The sequence below is a fragment of the Filicampus tigris genome, chromosome 1, assembly GCF_054856515.1.
Source record: "Filicampus tigris isolate MCC_2025a chromosome 1, RoL_Ftig_1.0, whole genome shotgun sequence".
Taxonomy (NCBI): Eukaryota; Metazoa; Chordata; class Actinopteri; order Syngnathiformes; family Syngnathidae; genus Filicampus; species Filicampus tigris.
The window spans coordinates 36,640,862-36,660,382 of NC_141217.1; the positions used below are offsets into that span (position 1 = coordinate 36,640,862).

At 46.7% G+C, this 19,521-nt stretch overlaps 2 protein-coding genes across 3 annotated transcripts; one reads left to right on the top strand and one right to left on the bottom strand.

The window, feature by feature from the left end:
* Positions 1-1,334: 1,334 nt before the first annotated feature.
* On the bottom strand, positions 1,335-14,318 carry pan2 (poly(A) specific ribonuclease subunit PAN2). 2 transcript variants are annotated; one of them, XM_086037718.1, is made up of 26 exons: positions 14,191-14,318; positions 13,447-13,752; positions 13,194-13,363; positions 12,990-13,110; positions 12,845-12,922; positions 12,509-12,779; positions 11,547-11,892; positions 10,456-10,552; positions 10,265-10,384; positions 10,055-10,174; positions 9,837-9,965; positions 9,179-9,378; positions 8,085-8,233; positions 7,224-7,330; positions 7,028-7,126; positions 6,177-6,265; positions 5,973-6,108; positions 5,771-5,908; positions 5,626-5,685; positions 3,890-3,980; positions 3,649-3,806; positions 3,433-3,576; positions 2,939-3,118; positions 2,753-2,846; positions 1,709-1,912; positions 1,335-1,602 (listed from the first exon to the last, which is right to left on the bottom strand). In XM_086037718.1, the coding sequence occupies exons 2-26, from the start codon at positions 13,732-13,734 to the stop codon at positions 1,568-1,570; spliced, it is 3,624 nt and encodes a 1,207-aa protein (XP_085893844.1). In that variant the 5' UTR covers positions 13,735-13,752; positions 14,191-14,318; the 3' UTR covers positions 1,335-1,567. The 2 variants fall into 2 exon arrangements, with proteins under 2 accessions (XP_085893844.1, XP_085893834.1); XM_086037708.1 differs by having other exon boundaries at positions 14,149-14,291.
* A 925-nt stretch (positions 14,319-15,243) lies between these two features.
* On the top strand, positions 15,244-18,423 carry LOC147153915 (uncharacterized). Its single transcript, XM_086045764.1, has 7 exons — positions 15,244-15,402; positions 15,792-15,896; positions 16,014-16,169; positions 16,253-16,410; positions 17,902-18,005; positions 18,058-18,116; positions 18,259-18,423. The coding sequence occupies exons 1-7, from the start codon at positions 15,244-15,246 to the stop codon at positions 18,421-18,423; spliced, it is 906 nt and encodes a 301-aa protein (XP_085901890.1).
* The last annotated feature ends 1,098 nt before the right edge of the window (positions 18,424-19,521 follow it).

Genomic DNA, 19,521 nt, shown 5'->3' on the forward strand with positions numbered 1-19,521 from the left:
AGCAGGCCCACTAGTTGAAACACGGCATTCTGATTAATTTTGCGTTTCTGGAATATAAATTAAGCAGCAAAATACACTCGTCACTAGCCATCTCTGGGGACGGACATTTTTTCTTCTGTCGACTGAAAATGACATCGCAACTGCTCACAACGACCAATCACGGCTGACCTGTTTTCTGAATCTGAGCCGTAATTGGCTAGTAGTTGTGATGTCATTATCAGTCGACAGAAGACAAAATGACCGCCCCCAGAGAAGGCTAAAAACGAGTGAATGAACCCTTATTCCACAAATGCAATAGTTATCAGAATAGTGGGCTTGCATAGAACATATTCTTGAAAAAAAATGCTTGCGTTGACTTCCGCTTTAAGCAGCCAAATCCATCTATTTGTAGCCATCTCAGGCGGTGGCCATTTTGTCACTTCTGTCGACTGAAAATGACATCACAGATGCTCAGGGCTGAGATAACGACCAATCATGGCTCAGCTTTCGAAAACAGCCGAGCTGTGATTGGTCATTAGCTGAGCCCTGAGCAACTGTGATGTCATTTTCAGTCGATAGAAGTGACAAAATGGCTGACCCCAGAAATGGCTAAAAACGGATGGATTCATTCTTATTCCATAAACGCAATATTTATCAGAATGCCTTGTTTCAACTAGTGGGGTTGCATAGAACATATTCTTGAAAAAAAATATGGTTGTGTTGACTTCCACTTTAATGTTAGTGCGGACCCCACATTTTTTTGCCATGTTGTTGCCCTGGGCATTTTGTGCGTGTTTTTTTTTAAATCACTTATGAGCTAACATAGCTCAGGCTCATGACGACTTATGGTGAAACATAATCCTACCAAGTGAAAGGGAAAGATATCGTGTCACCCAGCCCCAGGTGTGTCTTTCTCAAAAGCTGCAGCGAAGGCGATGAGGACGGCCAATTACAAGACAAACAGGAGACAAAATGTTTTGTTGTCGAGCACCCCGACATATGAATGCACAGAGAAAGTTGCAGTTGCGGCGCTCAAGAAATCCAACGTCATGACTCAAACAGACATGTTGAGGACGACGCAGAGTAACGAGATGAGAGAGAGGACCAGCTCGCCAGTCTTCGGAGGAAGCGTTCACTGGATGACTTGTACTTTTTGTGGAAGACTTGATGCGGACCCACATGACTGGCATCTGAGAACCTTGCCATATGTACATTCATAGGCGTGTGCCCCTTTTGAAAATGCCCCCAGGCCGAGAACCACTGCACGAAATCAAGTCGGAACACTTTTTGTAAGCTTTAGTGGCTGGATATGAAACGTTCATCTTTTACAAGCACATCAACGACGAACAAGAGTCTCTGGTTTCTCCGTTTCTTTATTTACATGCACCAAACTTTTAGAAGCAAAGAAAACAAACCTGATGGGGCTTTCTATAAACAACTTCACTTCCTGTTCTTCAAATCATCTCCCAAGTGAAATATGTCAGTGGTGACAAGCGCTGATGAAAAAACGATGTGTCTCTGCAAACGCGATGCAGAAAGCAAGATAAGGAAAGCAAGATAAGGAACGGTGACGATTGGCGTTGTTGAGTCACAGGCCTACGACAGGAGGAAACAGCGCAGCACCTGCCGGAGGAAGAAGAGTCGCATGAGTCCATTTGAGAGCTTCCACCCCCGCTGCCGCTGCAGCTGCAGCTGGCGCACGTACACTTCCTTCCACATCATTTCGTACTTTTTGGGCTACCTCCGCCATCTCCCGCGTCCCCTTCTGGGACTTTCCAGTCCATCTGGCGGCCTTTTTCATACAGTCCCTTCAGGACCTTCCTAACTTGGTCGGGGCCGCCTCCACGACTCACTTCTAAGTACTTCCTGTAGAGCTGCAAGGCCGTGCGCGCGTCCTCGATGCTGTCGTGGGTTTCCCCCTGGATGCTCAGGTCTGACAGCAGGAGGGAAGCACATTGCGCGCTTCATTAGTCATTTCGGCGGCGGTGGCGGGCGTTGCTTCCAAAATCAGCACTTTACAGGAGAGGCCCAAAACGTCACGTTTTGTTCAATCATTAACACTGCAACGTTGAAGAGCACAATTCATTTTCAACGCTTTACAATCCTTGGGAAAAATGCCCAATAGCACAAATTTGTGAGGAAAAAACAGAACAAAAAACAAATTGTGACTAAGGAGGTTTCAGCCTGACGCCAGCGATATGTAAAAAATGACAACGTACAGGTAGTACGCAATTGTAGAGATACAGCATTTAACTATTTTTCATCATTTCAGTTTCTCAGATTTAGTTGGCCGCAGCAAAAATGGCAAACGCATTTAGGCCCTTCCCCCACTTCATTTTAGCTTTTTTTTTAGCAGTTAGCTTTAGAGCGCACCGCTGTCGGCTGTCGTGAGTGCACGTACGTCACGCAGAGGAAGGCGGAAGAGCAAGGAAGGGGGATAATATTTTCAGCCAGCAGGTGGACCAGGGTGTCAGGCTAGCATTGCTACGTTAGAGTGCCTTGTTGTCAGCTATGAGTGTGCACACATCGCGCAGAAAATGGCGTGCAAGTGTTCATGAAGGAATCTATACTTGATCCAGAAGAGTGACATGGCAAAGTGTACACGTCGAACACAATGCTGTACTACGCAGAAGGTAAGAGGGTTAAGCTGGTAGCTAAGAACTGTGCAATCCTACTTCTTGGCTCCAAACTTGACGCGCATCCATCCCGCTTCCAAAGTACAAGATGAGTGCGCTAGAATCCCACTTGGTTATTTTGCCCTTGGCAGACTTACCGAGAAAGTACCAGGCGAGAAAGCGCAGCGAGATCATCCTCTTCCGAGGCAAATGGAAAAGGTAGACGGTGTCGATGACTTGGTCTTTGAGCACCTGGAAAGAAGCAATCAAAGTCACCGCCAGGCTGGACGAGCTGATTCGTAAATTGCATCCGACTGGATCTGTGGAGAGCGAGGGGAGTATACCAATAAATTGATCACGCGGAAGTCCTTCTGCAAGCCGTGGCCCACAAAGCGGACTCCCGTGTCGATAAGGAAGCGCAGCTTGAGGTAGGTGGACTTCAGAGTGGTCAAATGCTTGGAGGAGATCTTGGCATCCAGGTCACCCGGTTTGATGCCGGAATACTGAGTCAAGTAGTCCACCACCTGCACGACATTCAAACCTTCAGCAGTGTTGGGACGAGTCTTCCACCAACGATCCCATCACTTCATCGAGTGATCACATACAATTCGGAATTTTACTGGGCCAAATATTGGAATCGGCATCACTCCCTGGTCGGGCCCGAGTGTTTTGAATATTTGCAGGACCCGATGAATGAATTGATAATATGATGAAGTGCGTTAGATGTTTTCCATGCATTTTTGGTCTAGTCTTGAACCTGATCTAAAGGTTTAACGACGTAACTCGTGGTTTCCTTTTGGAAATCTAACGTGGCGCCGGCGCTCAGACGTTTGCTCACCTGCTCCTGCGTGGAGATGTAGTCGTCGATGAAGGGCACGCCTTCGTTGGGGCCCTGGCCCCGCACGCACGTGATCCTGGCCACGGACATCTGACTGGGCTTGATGGTGGACTTGGTGCCGTCACTGCGCAGCTCCGCCTCTTCCTGCGCACGCACACGCCATCAATGGCGGCCTTGCCTTGAGAAAGCGAACGCGTGAAAGCCAAAGCCGCTCACCTGGTTGAGCGTCACAAACTCTGCGTCCAGGCCCACCAGGTCACCGGCCTGCGGCATCTCGCTGACCATGAGCGGGATGAAGGTGGCGTGACTCTTCCTCTGTTTGCGAGCCAGCGAGGCCTCCGTCAGCAGAACGCTGGCGTCGATGGGCTTCTGAACTGTGAACGCACGGGGGAAGCGGGATTTTCTCACGTGTGCGTGCGCGCATGCATGCTTGCATTACACACCAGGTGAAACTCACTGCGAAGGTCATATTTGGTGTGGTAGTTCCTCTTGGCGTAATAGAGGATGGCGGGCACTTTCCAGCTCATGTCAAACTGGGCAGCTTCGGTCTGTGGTGAAGCATTGCATCCAATTCAGAGGGTTGAGAACGCAAATTGTTGAACTCTTGTGAACACTTCAATTGTCTGACAAGCGCCGTGACACTCCATCTCTTCCCTCACTCTGCGGGAGCCGTGTGGCACGTCGCCTCAAGACTCAATGTCCGCATGATTTTGTTAAGTCGAGTGGAAATGGAAAAAAAAAAAAATCAAAAAGCCAGCGTGAGAGCAGACATCAATTTGGAGAGCTGCTGCCGCTGCTGACCGTTTTAATCAATGGCAGTGCAATAAATGAGCAACTGAACATGACTTTGGGGCGGTTGCGTCGACGCACAACAGTCTGTGATAGCAAGATAAGACGCAACTTTGTGAAAATGGCTGATTTGGGAGATGGGAGGATTCTGCACGATAGCGGCGACAACAAACAGTCGAGTGAAGCCCACCTATTCATGGTTCAACCATTCACAAATTTACTTTCGTGATTTGTTTCCTGTGGACCCGATCTGAGGCTGTTTATTAGAAGAAGAAAAAACTCGCTTTTTTGGGAATTTTTGCGCTCTTTCTGTAATGCCCGGACATGCCACAAGATTCTGACCATTAGGTAAGTATTCATTGGTGTCAAAGATGTATTGTTGAAGTGATGCAAACATTGAAAGTGGATAATTATTGAAAGAGAACTGACCCAACTGAGCCACGCCCCAACTGACACCACGCCGCACGCCACGAAAAGTGTCACGCAGCGTGCAGGCTTCCGCTACTCGTTTTGTGGCGGTGTGAAATTGGAATCGCGGGTGAACAGTGCCGCATCACATCGTCGTCGAATAATAGCCAATCCAAAACGCCACCACTGCTCACATGAGCCTTCGCAACAGAAATCTGGTTTCTGAGTACCAAGCGAGATCCACATACAAAACTGAAAACGATATTCCATATAGTACTTAACCGTAGTCATATTTTTATGTCGCTGTGGCTAAAAGCCAAGTGTGGAGAGTCTCGAGTGCAGTGGATGAAAGGGGCAATCATTACCAACTGCCGCTCCAATATCCTCACTGGCTTGTTTGCCCTCTTGTACGAGTGCATTATTAACGCAGCGGCCAGGTCAATCCGCTGCTTTCTTGACAATCGCCTAACGGCGTTGTTTGGGCTTGAAGAAAATCATCCGTTTTTTGCCACTGACGGGAGTTCATTATCTGGTCACGGGTCAGTTGCCAGGTGGGAGTTGCCGACTTCAATTTGGATGATATTGTCCAGTTTGGTCTTTGGCCGCGCTGCTCAGTAGGCATTAAAGGGCCATTTTCTCCATTATTATTTTCGCATTGCCCGTTAAGAAAAAAGAAATGCTCGTCTTTCTGTGGAAGTTGAGGCAGTTAATGCTGCAGGGGGGAAAACTCTTTCAAAGCCTGTGTTTGGTTTCAGGATAAATTTTGCAAAAAAAACCCAACAACAACAACAACAAAACAAAAACTAATTTTGATGAATTAAAATTGATTAATTGTCATTTGCATTACTTTTCAGGAAGGGGGGATGGAAAAAAATCAGTTGCAATTGTAATTCAGTTTCCTGTGAAAACAAATCTGGGATTTGACTTTAAGGCCGGCAGGCGTTTGTTTATACGCAGTGTCCCTTGTCAAGCGAGCAATCGGCGTGAATTTTTCACCTTGTCGATGGGCTCGATGAGGAAATCGTTGAAAAGATACCACTGCTGGTGTGTGACTCCCTGAAAGAAAACATGAAAACCATCATGGCCGGTGCGGTAACTCCAACACGGACGGAGGAAGAAAGGGACGCCGCGTGGTCCCGACCTCCTTTCTCTGGTGATAGGTTTCTCCCACTTTGATGTGCGCCACCAAGTTCCCCCCCGTGCGAGCGTCGAGGACATGAGGCACGGTCACCACCAGGTCGTAGAGGGCGGCGCCGTCCGCCTCCTGGCCGCCACTCAGCTGGTGGCAAGGAGAAGACGGTGAGCGGCCCCAAAGGCAGCCAAAGACGTGGCTCGTGGCTCACCTCCTCCCCTTCTGGCCAGCTGCTGATCTGCAGTCCTTGGCTTTTGTTGATGGCCATCTTCAAGGTGAGCGGGATCCACATGTGCCGCAGGTCCTCCAAGCGGGTCAAGCCCTCCAGGCTGCAAACGTCCTCGCCACTGCAAAAGGCCACGCGGCGCTCAGACCAAAAGGTGATGTGAGCGGAGGAGGAAGGCGTGGCTCTTACTCCAGGCACCACTCGGTGGGCATGGGCGGGGCCTCTTTCGGCATCGCCGGCTCCGATTTCTCTTTCTGCCTGGCTTTAGTGAAGGCGTACTGTGTAGAGAGAGCCACAACCAAACTGGCTATTAAACACACAAACAGTTTGCCGTCGCTCGGGTTGCGCCTCGCTTTTGCATCACGACAATACAGAAAATGTGTCGCTTGGAAATAGCCTCAGAAAACCTCAAACTTCTTCTTAGGCCAAAGTCAAATATGTCCAACTGACTTTTTCAGAGCATATTAAGAAACGGAGGTATAAAAAGACAACTGCATGTGGACAAAGGAAGAGTCCAATTCAATATCACAATCACACACAAAAAAAAAAAAGGCACCAGATTTCCCACATCTCTCTCTTGCTTGTAGGTAAGGCCCTGACCTAACATGTTTCACCATGCCACGTTAAAATAAAAATCAAAAAGCCAAATCTGACCTGAGATGCATGCGAAATGACACTGCTTAGCAAGCAACATTTGGATGACATTTTGTCATCAAAGATGCAAGTCAGCTTTTCCAGATGCATTTTTTGCACTTATTCCAAATCTGCACTCGTCCGTTTTTCATCATCATAATTACGGTATATATCGTCGCTGTCCTGTAAAAAAACACGTCCATTTTTTTCATATATCATTTTTGACATGAATGGGGTTTCCGCGTTACAGACATCCCATTAACGTGAACATTTAAAACAATGACAAAATTGGACGTACGTTTTTCACAGGACAGTGATGATATGGTATGGGAGAGGATTAGGGCCAGTGGGGGAAAAAAATAGGTTGGCAAGATTCTCACTTTTATCTATTAAGTCAGGGAATTTACCTCTGCCTGGACCTTCCAGAATTCCGCCTCTTTAGCGCTGTTCACCTCGCAGTTGATCACCAAAACATCGGGGAGACATCGAATGTTGCGTGTCTGCACCTGCACACACGCACGACGACAACAAGAGTGTCGGCGCACGACAAGCACACGGCAGTGGAGCCCAGTTGGGCCCAGGTGGCGCCGGCCCGCCCCTCACCGTGGGCTGATACTTCTCACAGTTTTCACACCACGCCTGCGTACTCTGCTCCAGGCAGATGCTCTTCTTCAGGATCTCGGCAAACTCGTACTCCTTGATGCTTTTCTCTGGTGAGTCAAATGAGCAGCAGAAAGTGAACAATTCCTCCCAAACAAAAAGAGGTTGTGTTCTTGCTTCAACATTTGCGTTGCCACTCCCAGTCCCAAGTTTACAGTGGCAAGAAATGTGAAACCAACCGAATGACACGTTTGGCAGCTCACGGAACAAAACTTGGAAGCTAACTGTGCACCTAAACCAGGGGTCACCAAGTCCGGTCCTCAAGGACATCTATCCTGCATGTTTTCCATCTCTCCCTGCAACGTGTGTTGCAGCAGGGAGAGATGGAAAACATGCAGGATAGGTGCCCTTGAGGACCGGACTTGGTGACCCCTGATCTTAACAGTATTCACAGCGTTCCACTTTTTCCACATTTTGCTATATTACAGCCTCAGCCCAAAATGGAAGAAATTCCTTCCCCTCCGCTCCCCTCACAATTCTAAACACAACTCCCCATAACGACTACATGAACAAAGTTTTGGGGAAACGTTTGCAAAAAGTAAAAAACGAAGCCATCACCTGCTGACAGCCTTTGCGCCATACTTTTTGCAGCCACTTGCGAGCGGCTTCAACTCAAGTATGAGCGAATTGCAAACATTTCAAAACACGTTTTTCCCCTTGTCATGACGCCGTGTGCAGAATTTTGAGGTGAGGGGTCTTCTATTGTTGGCATGAGACTGTAAGATCAGCCAAAGTGTCAAGAGTGCAGCGCTGTGAACACTTTAGCGGCCGGCCGCACTTCCCTTGAAGGCCCGCCGGACTCACCTTGGGAGTTGTGCTCGGGGTAGTGCATCGTGAAGAGCAAGGTGAGGGAGGAGCGGACGGTCTCTTTGCCGCAGCGACACAGGCTGCTGTTCTCCACCTCGCATCCAAACAGCTTCCCCACGGCAGACTCGCCAGACGAGCCCAGAGAGCTGCCAACACAACAACCTGCTTTGGGTTGACGTCCACACTTTTAAGGGCTCAACCATGTGGGAGAAGCATCGAGCTGATTCCATTTTCGATTGAACGCTTTATGCTTCGAGCCGGCAGCCAATTATTTGAAATGAAGTATCAATTGCCACTTTGCATCGCTCGTGCGCCCGCCTGAAAGGCGACACGGGGGCGAGCTGGAGTCGAGCCCAGCAGACTTGCATTGCATCCTGGACAGCAGGGCTGTGCAATTCATCGAAATTCAATTACAATTACGATTATTACACTCCACGATTACAAAATTGGGATGATCGTAAAAAACGATTTATTAATACACTATTCATTTTCTATCCAACGCACTGTTTGTTTACACAAGGAAATTATACATTTGCATATTTCATAATAACTAATAATATAGTAACTCATTTTCTCAATTTTGTTGGGTCCAAAAGGAACTTATTTACATCTATTTGTCTTTGTTTTTTACGTTGAATATTTTTCTTGTTTTGCACCAAAAATAAATGATCGTTTGAATAATCGTGATTTCAATTATTCCCAAAATAATCATGATTCATATTTTTTTCCTAGCACCATTTCGAGCAGCCCTACTGGACGGCGGTTGAGCCCGTTTAGAAAGAAATAGCTTTCAAAGAATTAACACGTTTTTGGAAAAGCGGCTCAATGAATGCAACAAATACTCCAGGACTCTCGATCACGTCAGCAGCACAATTTGGGACTATGTCAGCATACTTGTTCAACCTCTGCAGGAAACAAAGAACGTCAACAGAGGCCTTGCAGCATTTCATTCTGCTATCATTTTGTTCCGCCGCCGGTGGAGAAACGACCTCGATAGCGGCTTTTAGGTAGCATACCGCTTCGGTTAGCAGTTGAATGGAAGGGTGCCAACAAGCAGCCAATAATGGCGGCTTTGATGGGGTGCATCTGACCTGCTGCTGGCACCCCTGTAGGCCTGCGGCCCCTCCTGCTCTTGCGTCTCCTGGTGCAGTTGTGTGAGAATGAAGCGGTTCCAGCTTTGGATGAGGCGCCCGAGTCTGGCCTTCCCCGTTTGCTCGTCAGAGTCTGCCAGGATCAGGCCCAGCGCCGACGCTTCGGGGATGGTGCGAAATGCCCGCAGGAAATTACTCGCCTTGATGACAGAGGAGAAAAGAGCCTGCCCTGAAGCAGCCGGTCTTTGCCAACCTCTATTGAGCTAACGCACATGCGGACGCTCTGCTCCTCTCCCGGCTTTTTCAGCGCGGCAGTACTATGAGACACCCTTCGCAGAAGACGAAAAAGATATGCTTGGGAATATTGGAATATGGGGTGTCTACATGTGTTGTGGCACCGTTTATGTTCCGATATCCGTCGCTTAAACGGTAAAAATACCGCCACAGATTCTAATCTTAAGCACGTCATGTTTCCTTTTGTATGTTAGCATTTGGCTAGTTGGGTTTTGTGGTTGCCTTAAACACACAACCTGTACTCCTCTTTTGATGTTTACTTTGACAACAATCATCTGAAAGGCTTTTTTCTTTTTCTGTCAACTATTACCGGTCGGGAGTCGCTGAGCTCGGCGATGCGAACAAACGCGAGACCTGGACTGACCTGACAAGGATCTCCTCGTGACAAATCCAACATGTGGAAGAGGAAGCCCAGCTCGCAGGCCAAACAAAACTCCTTCTGACACAAATGATTCTGCACCAGACAGCGAATTGGCTCTAGGAAATACAAAACCTCAAGTGGAAACACAAACAATAAGACGTTTGATGATTTGACAGGAGAAAAGAAAAGGCGAGTCTTGCGGAAGCGGCCATCTCTCTCACCTGGATCATGCAGTTGCAGTAGGCGTTGGGGATGTGAGGCTCCAGGCCGGCAAACAAGGTTTTGTTGTAATGCTTGAAGTCAAAGTCCTCCAGCCCCAGTTTGGAGTATTTAATGGTCACCTGCTCAGGCACGACAACGTCAATGTCACAACATGAGGCCCAAGAAGCGTTGCCTTCACACGCACACGCACGAATCACACCGGTTCAAACCTTTCTATACTTTTTGGGCACCATGTAGAGGTGGGGCTCTTCGTCACGCCCGATGGGTGACTCGGGTACCTGGTTGTAACTGTCGTAATCCTGCTCCACATCTTTCAGTTTGTAGGGAACCTGAAGAAGGGGAGGGAAAGGCATCAATATCGGCGTCGGTTTGACACGCGCGCGGCATATTTTCAACATGCCTGGTTGCGGGGACGAGTGCGGGGGTTCGCCGCGTAGCCGATGAATCCGACGGTCTTCATTGTGCGCAGGATTTCTGGCTCCACGGGAGGAGCTCGTCTACCAGACAAAAACATTCAAAAGACTTTTTGGACTTGTGGCTTCAACAGCTGTCACGTTTTGGGCCAATAATGTTCTTTGCCCGAGTTGCACTACACACAAGGCGTCTGCCATCTTGCTTTCAAAGACTTTCTTGTGTCGAGTGCCAAACCTTTCAGAGTGGCCTTTTATTGTGGGCAGTCTAAGGCAGACCTGAGCACTAATCATGGTGTCTAAATGGTTCACTATGACAGATTTAGATTGGTTTGTGAACAATATTTGATAAAAATGGTGATATTGTGTATGCGGAAAAAGTTTTAGATCTTTGAGTTCATTTCGTAAAAAATGGCAGCAAAAACCAAAGCGTTGTTTTTATATTTTTGTTGAGTATACATGCAAACCCAGCCTCGTGGCTGTGCAGTTCCTTCTCCACTCCAGCGTGACAGCAATCCAGCAATCCGTCTATCGGTGATGATACGTTCTTGTGTGCCTTTACTTGGGCCTGCTGATATTGTGAATTTGGTGTCTCAGCCGACCTTCAGAAGGTGTTTGGACTTTGCAGTGAATCGGCATGCCTGACTATATGAAGACTGATTACAATTGTGAAATGGCAGCGCGCTAAACCGAGTCTTTTGAGTTGTTGACTCGAAACACCACGCCTAATATCGCAAGTGGCAGATTAAATCAGTGGTTCCCCACTGCTGATGATTAAATGGGGGTGTGTGTGACACGACTGCAAAAATCACTCACAGCTGCTTGACCGAGACAGCAGATAGGAGAAGTGACTCAACTTCCACCTACTGACACTTGTTGCCATTTGTTTGCAGCGCGTAGTGACGCCACACATCTGCATTGTGAATGCAGTGAAAAGCCCACCAGTGTTAGCACTGTTGACTTCCCCTGCCTGGCCTGTCTTTCACAGTGGATTTCCTTCCATTCCGGGATGTTGATCAACATTCCCGGGAGCAGGCTACGATCCGGACAACTCGCAGTCGACTTTGCGGAGAGGCGTTACCTGGGGCCGGGTGCGGCCAGCGCAGCGGGCCAGTCGGACAAGAGCGGCTCGGTGCCGGTGAGCGTCATGGGGATGAGGGAGAGGGGCAGCAGGTCGTGGTTCCACTCTAGCTGAGGCAGCGTGTCCACAAGGCACGGCAGCGCAAACTCCGTCTCCCGAGAGTAGTCGTTGAAGGAAACGTCGGCGGCGTCCGACCACAGGTGCACGCACCCACCGGAGTCCCCGAAGGCTAAAGCTTGCTTGCTGGACGACACGTCAAAACTCATCAGCAGCTGGCCCACGGTGTTCACGTGAAAAATGTCCGCCACGTTGGCCAACCCGCTGGGCTCACAGAATTGGCACTGACCTGCAAGGGAAAACGTTATGTTGGTTGGCCACGCCTCTCCCTCCAAAATGCACATGCAAGCAGAACGGTGCCACAGGGATATTGGACAAACATGCCATATGGACGTTGACTACAGAGATATTGCTATTATTGCGATATTTAACATGGTCCCAAAGAAATGCCATTTTATTATCTATAGAAATAAATGCATTTTTTTCAAGCAGCAAAATAAGCGAGCTCAGTGTGTTTATAACACGAATCAACAAATTGATCATTTCGTATGTTTGCAATTTCATATGTTGTTCATTAAAATAAAATTTCTTAGTTCAAAATTTTGTCATCATTATTTGTATGAAAATGCTTCCATTTTTTCTACAATATTTGGTCCTGTAACTTTGGTGTTGTGATCATTTATTAACAATTTTCATGGTGGTGGGCATCATTAGTCTAAGTTCCCGCCAGTATATCGGGCAGACCCACGTGGGAATCCCGCCACTCTGACTACAATCGTGCTCGTGCTGCTGTGTGCGTGTACATGATGATAAATGTGGCTGTTAAAACAACAACTATGGACTATTTTCTGTTTTGATGATTTGGAATTGTAGGCACAGTTGTCAACGTGCAACAACAGCCGTACCTGTCTGTGAGATAATAGCCAAGCGTGACGTGTACGTAGGAATGAAGCGCAAGAAGAGCGGGTCCACATGTACTTGAAGCGGCGTGACGGCTCGCATCATGCGGAGGTCGTACACCATGAGGAAGCGGTCGCAAGCCAAGCCGTTCAGTCCTCGGCTGGAGAAGCCGCAGGCAGCCAAGAGGTTGCCGTGCACGTCAAAGTCCGACAGGCTGCCCGAGAAGGCGTCAAACTCGTGCTCTGTCTTGAACGTACGCAGGTCACGAAGCGTCACCTGGTTTGAATAGAAGGCCAACATGAGCACTGGAAATTGGACATCAGATTTCACTTGCGACTTACCTTGCCTGAAGTGTGCCCGCAGAAGAAGAAGCGACTGGTTTGACGCATGATTGCAACGCCGGGGACCTCCAAGGTGAACTTTGAGAAATATCAAAGATAGCATGAGTTCAGTCAAGTGGGAGACTGCGCTATAAGGGAACCTCACCTTTTGAGTTTCCTGAACTGTATTCAGGTCAACTTCAGCTACATAATTTTGTAGTCCTCCCATTAGCAAAGTATTGTTGTCAGTCATGAGGAGACTATGCATGTCGGCACCTTCCTCCATCCTAGAATGACAGATATGATCATAGATATGTGATTGCCAAAACAAGTCAGTCATCAAACTCGATAAGAGGAAGGCTCTCCGTACGGATAGTCAAACATGACAAGGCCCCCACGAGTACAGCACTTGAGGCCACACTTTGAGAGGAACAGCACGCCTGTTTCCAGACTCTGAATATGTCGAATGTCATCCGTTGCATGAACTTGAAAAGAAGAGTAGCGGCCCATCGTAGAGCCAAAGAATGACGTAGCGTGACCCTGTAAGCGAAGAGGAAAAGACATGAGAGTGAGATTCGAAGAAAGACACACCATCACAATAACGCACGGCACGGCACGCTCACTCTGTGGTTTCCCATCCAAAGCATCTCTTCCTGCACATCAAAATGGGTGGCTGTAACTGGGACGCCGACTTCAGAGACGACACTATGCAGCTCGGAGAACATGCCCTCCATAAGATGCACGGCTTCGGGGACTGTCACGGCCAGACCCTCCGCATCAATGTCAACACCCTGCAGGAGGTTGGAGTTGATGTGGGGATCCAGGGCGGGCTCCATCCCTGCATCCAGAGCCCCGTGAAGGCTCGGAGAGTAGTCCCCCATCCCAGTGTCCAGAGCCTCATAGTTCATCATGGGGTCAGCTAAATCAAACTGTAATGAAACCACAAGGTCAACCAAGGACACACGGCAACAGCCACGCTAATAAACGACATTATCGCTGCTCGATTTGACAGCGTTCGGAAGGAACCTCCCTTCTTCGTGTTGGCTTCTTATCGGCTAACAGTTAGCCAGCTAACACGAGCATGATTCAACGAGACGTGCAAATTCCGAATATTTTATGAGCCAAATATTACATCGAGAGTAAGAGACACATAATGGAGTTCTCGAGCACAACAGCTATGACTGCACTTAATTTACAGAACGTGTTCACTGGCAGGCTACTGCTTATTACAGGTTAGCTTCTGGCTAACAAGAAACACAGCTAAACTGCAAGTTTCCAGTCAGTTAGTTCCACGAAGACACAAAATAATGGTAATAATAACTCACTCAGATCCAAAAGCAGATTAAAAGACAAAGGTTCTTGCCGACCTGTGCTTTAAGTTCGATCTGTCGCTCATGTTTCTAGTTGAAGTCACAACAACAAAAACAAAACAGTAACACGCGCAAGGACTCTATACGCATCGGGAGTAGTGGTGGTGCGTTCAAGAACACATCTCGAGCTCGGTTCCGAATTTTCCTCCTCAATTCGCTTCTTCCAAACAAACTTCTCGAACGTAAACACTTTAAAATTGTCGCGTGGGGAAATATGTTTTATGTCCTCCAATAATTAATTAATTTATGATTAATAATAATCACGTATCTTGTACATACGTCAGGTGTGTTTTATATACTTATAAAAAGTATTTTGACTCGAGCTTTTTTAAACCTATGAAAATATCGTTTTGGCCGTGGATAACATATTTACTGATATTTTTTTACAGCATTCTAGAACTTTGGTGAAAAGCAAGGCAGCGAGTTTTTTTTATTTAATGTTTTTTTTTTTTGCTAAGATTGTCGAAGAATATAAGAATATTTCCAAACCATTTTATGAAAGAAGGAAAGAAAGAAAGAAAGAAAGAAAGAAAGAAAGAAAGAAAGAAAGAAAGAAAGAAAGAAAGAAAGAAAGAAAGAAAGAAAGAAAGAAAGAAAGAAAGAAAGAAAAGGAAAACAGAAAAATGGAAAAAAGAAAAGAAAGAAAAGAAAGAAAAAGAAAAAAGAAAACCCACTAACCCTCCAAAACATCCACAGTAAGACACAACGGGTCATGCGTGTCAGCTCCAATGCAGATGTAACAAGCAATGTCGTTTTTTGTTAAAGCAAATAAAACCATGACAGTGACTAAAATCGTACAACCTCGATGCTCTGGATTATTGTCGTTTTAGTTTTGTTTTGTAATTTTGGCTCAATTTGCATTTAATAAGACAACTGTTTGGAGTTACTTTCACCTGAGGGATGCCCATTTCTCAGGGAACTCCCTGCAGTGACTCATCTTGGTTGATATAAATAAACCCAGCAATGCTCATCACTCAATACAGTCCAAGGAGCAGGGCCCTGTAGACATCAGCATAAAGCAAACAAACAAACAAAGAAACCAAATCCACCATGACGTTCGTTTGCAAGACTTCAGCGTGTCTTCTCTTGCTGTTGGCCGCTTTTGGCTGTTGGTGCGCTCCTGCCGTGCTCAAGAGGGACGCCTCATGTGCGGAGGTGAAGAGCAACTCTTTGCTACTAATCGAGCTCGCCAAAACCGCCTCACTACAGGTACGTGGTTCGGAAATAGTCGCGTGGAATAGAAGTGCATTTTGAATCACTTCAGTGAAGAAAAGAACATTTCATGGTTTCAGATAGCACAGTGCTTATTGTAATCTATAAAGTAGTGCTGTCGTAAAATAAATAGATAAATAATAATATTGTCACTGATAGTGTAGTGGTCCACACGCCTGAGTTGTGTGCGGGCAGCGCGGGGTCGATTCCCGCTCAGTGACAGTGTCTATGTGTGCCCTTTGACTGGCTGGCGACCAGTTCGGGGTCTAGTCTGCCTTCGCCCATTGACGGCTGGGATAGGCTCCAGCAACTCCCCGCGACCCTGTATAGGATAAGCGGTTTGGAAGATGACATGACAAATAATAATAATATTTTATATTTTACAGGCTCGCAATGGATCGAAAGAGGTCTCAAATTTCAAAAACTCCTCACTTGACTGGATGCAGGCCAAAGATCAGTGTGATCCTGAGACCTTGAGCCACAACCCCACTGTAAGCAACAATACACACATGACACCATGACATCAGCGTTGTTGTATAAAAGACCATCGTATAGTTGCATTTAAAGTAGTTTTCATGTTGTTGTTGTTTTTTTCGCACCTACAACAGCCATGTGTTGAAAAGATCTTCAAGGTGCTGAGCAGTTATAAATCGGCACTACACAAAGTCGCAGGGTTCAAAAGCTGTTCAGAGTCCGTCTCTGGAGTGAAGTCGTCGTTGGAGGATCTGCACACAAGCATGAGCACATGCATCCAGTTGAAAGAGGTGAGTGGCCTCTAGAAGTAGTTCACCAACTTTCCAAGTCAGACCATATCAGGGATTCAAATGATGTTGGGGTCTCTGTGCAGGACATCAGCAAGGAGGTGAAACAGCATCAGAATGACACGTGGGACGAAGAACTGCTGTGCCACTACACCCTGGACCGACTCTTCTCCTTCTCCATTCTCACAGCTCGAGTCTTTGCAGTCGGCCATCCGGCTGCTCACTCTCAAGGCTCGGTCCACAGGTGCAATGCATCCTGATCAGACTCATAACGTAGCTAGAGGCCATTTGGGGCCGAGCCTCGTCATCCTCATCACAGACATTCGTGTGTTTTGTATTTCCAATGGAAAGTCAAGAAAATGATTTAACCATATTTCATCACCACATATTTATTATATTTATGGCTATTTATTGTTTTCGTAATGACCCAGTGCTAAAGTTGCATAATAAAAATATGGCTTCACAATGCAGCATATCCTGCGACTCATTCTTTCTTCTTCACAATGACTTACTTTTACTTCATGGATGAACGCTCCATCCATCCATCCATCCACCCATCCACCCATCCATCCATCCATCCATCCATCCATCCATGTTTTCTTTTGCTTACTGGTGGTCGGGTCGCAGGGTCAGCAGCCTGAAGGCAAGCCCAGATTTGTGCCAGGCCAGCCGGGAGACGTAGTCTTGCCAGCGTATCCTCCTCCATGTCGGATATGCTCGGAACACTGCCACAAAGCTTCTGGGAACATTTCTGAGAGTAAACTGGAATTTTCTGACCAGGCACATCAGCTCTATTTTCACAGATGCAAAAATGAAGCATAACAAGAAAGCTCAGTTATGTTCTGGGGTTGCTTTGTTGCATCTGCTGCAGGGTGCCTTGAATCAGTATGCGATGAAATCTCGAGAATTTCACTGTCTCCTAGAGAGAAATGTGCTGCCCGGTGTCAGAAAGCTTGGGCATGGGTCTTGCGATAGGTTCACGAGCAAAATCACGGAGATAAAAGCAGCCAAGAATGGCCATGAGCAAAACATTGGACAAGTCTTAAGTGGCCTTCTAGGAGCCCTGATCTAAATCCTATTGAACATCAGTGCAAGGAGCGGAAATATTCCGAAAGCACCATTCAACCCCGGGACAACTGGAGCACTTTGTTCCGGAAGAGTGAGCCACAACACCTGCTGAGAAGTGCACAAGTCTCATTAGGGTTACAAAAATCATTTGATTGCAGTAATTACCTCAAAAAGAGTTAGTAAAGGGAACCATCATTTTGGTCCAGGCCTGTTTCACGGATTTGTTTTTAAAACAATTCTGTTGAACCACCATTCAAAAGTAATGTCTGATTTATTTTCACTGATTCACTTTCATTACATTATGGTTTATTATTACTTTACCATTATTATTATTACTACTATTATTACTATTATTATTGTTATTATTATTATTATCACCATGACGATGATGATTATTCGATGATGATGATGATGATGATTCTTTCATTAACAGAGGGGTAGCAAGAATTTTGTCACCACTTGGTTTCTGATCTGAGATGTCTACTCTTTCCTTCTAATCTGATTCTTCCCAGGGGTCACTGTCATTGCTCACATGAGCTTTGAAGTCCCCCAACAGAACAAATCAGCGGCCCCAGGACTCCCAAAAGGGAGTGTACCCTGAGCTGCTGTTTGGTGCATAGGCCCCAAAAAACAAAGGCGGAGCAAAGGCTACCCTCTCATTAACCAGGGTGAACCCCAACATACATCGAGGCGGGCCCGACCTTATCTTGTTAGAACTTCTGAGTGTCGCGCACCAGCTCAGCCTCAGACATTGCACATCTCGCCAGCCAGGTTAGCCAGCTTCTATTGCCAGCGATCGGACCAAATGGTCCCCGCCTTCCAGAGATGTCAAGTCCAGGTCCAGAAAGTCAAAAGCCTGCCACCGTTTGTCTGATGGTGCAGGTGCTTTAGTTTACCTGCTAGTTGAGTCACAGCACCTGTTGGTATAAGCCAAACTGTGGCAGGCTTTTGACTTTCTGGACCAGGATTAAACACTTCTGCCGCCTTGGGATGCTGCCCATCACCCTTTTGGCCCTTCTCACAGGCAGTGAGCACGTGGGAATGGGGGCCCAAGTTATTTCTTGGGAATGAGGCCAAAGATGCCGCTTGCCATCGAGCCCCTCTGGAGACCCTGATGAAGCCCAAGTCCGTTAATTGGCTTGGTAATAGGGGCTTTGCCTGGTCCCTTTCCTTGGACCTGTTTGCGTGACGTTGTGAGGTGCGCAAAGCCTGGGACAACTTAGCTCCCAGGATCATTGGGGCACACAAACCCTCCACTGCCATAAGACTCAGAAAGGACGATGCTGATTGTAATAAAAAGAATGCATGTCATAAAAAGAATGCATGTCATATGTCGTTCATGATCAACAACTCAGTGTGAATTGTGAAGGAAAATACATAGCTCCCCTTTTTTCAAAGGCAGGCATATTAATATGCCGACATAAGGAGGATGTGTTTTCCAAAAATATTTCTGCCATTCTGAGGCCCACAACTTCCCACCTAATTCCTTCCTAGCATGTCCACTGTAGCAGATTCGAATGACCTCACATGCTGATGATGCAAGGCTAATTCAGGAGTATTTCAAAGCAAACAATAGGGGAAGATTGATTGTTTTTTTTTTGGTTTGTTTTGTTTTTTAAAGAAGGAAGTTTTAAAGGGGAAGTAGCCATGGGCTCGATGTGAATGGGCCACATTGCTGCTCAACTAGGAAGTTTGACTTCATTCAAACCTTTCTCATGTCTCATAACTCTATCAACAACAATTAATGCAGGTGCCCCCCGACTTGTCATGGCTGCTGTTTGAGAGGGGAAAGAACTTTTGTTTTGTTTTGTATTGTTTTGTTGAATGAATTTATCGTACTCGTTCTAATTCAACTCACACTCTGATCTGTATTTTGCGTTGACCACCAGACCACATGCATGTTGGGCGGCAGAGTGAAAGGGCCAGGCAAACAGTGCTGCCATGAATCTAACAATTGCAATCCTCTTTAAATTTGCTGTAAACAGAAAATTGAAACTCAAATGGCAAATAAAGGGAAAAAAATGGAAGACTCCGTATATATGTTAAGACAATTCCTTGTGTGCTTTTAACATATTTGGCCGATACAGATGATGATAATTGTGACTGTGAAGTTGATGCATTAGTTATGCGAGGACATGCTAATGGCACGCACGACTGTTTTCTGCCAGGACAAATCAGAAGAAGACGACCTTTACATCTGCTGACAAGTTGCAGCGGTGGAGACTGCGGGGCACCACAGGGGCCTATTTTTCTCCGTTTCTGTTGACTTGACAGCAATCGTCAAACA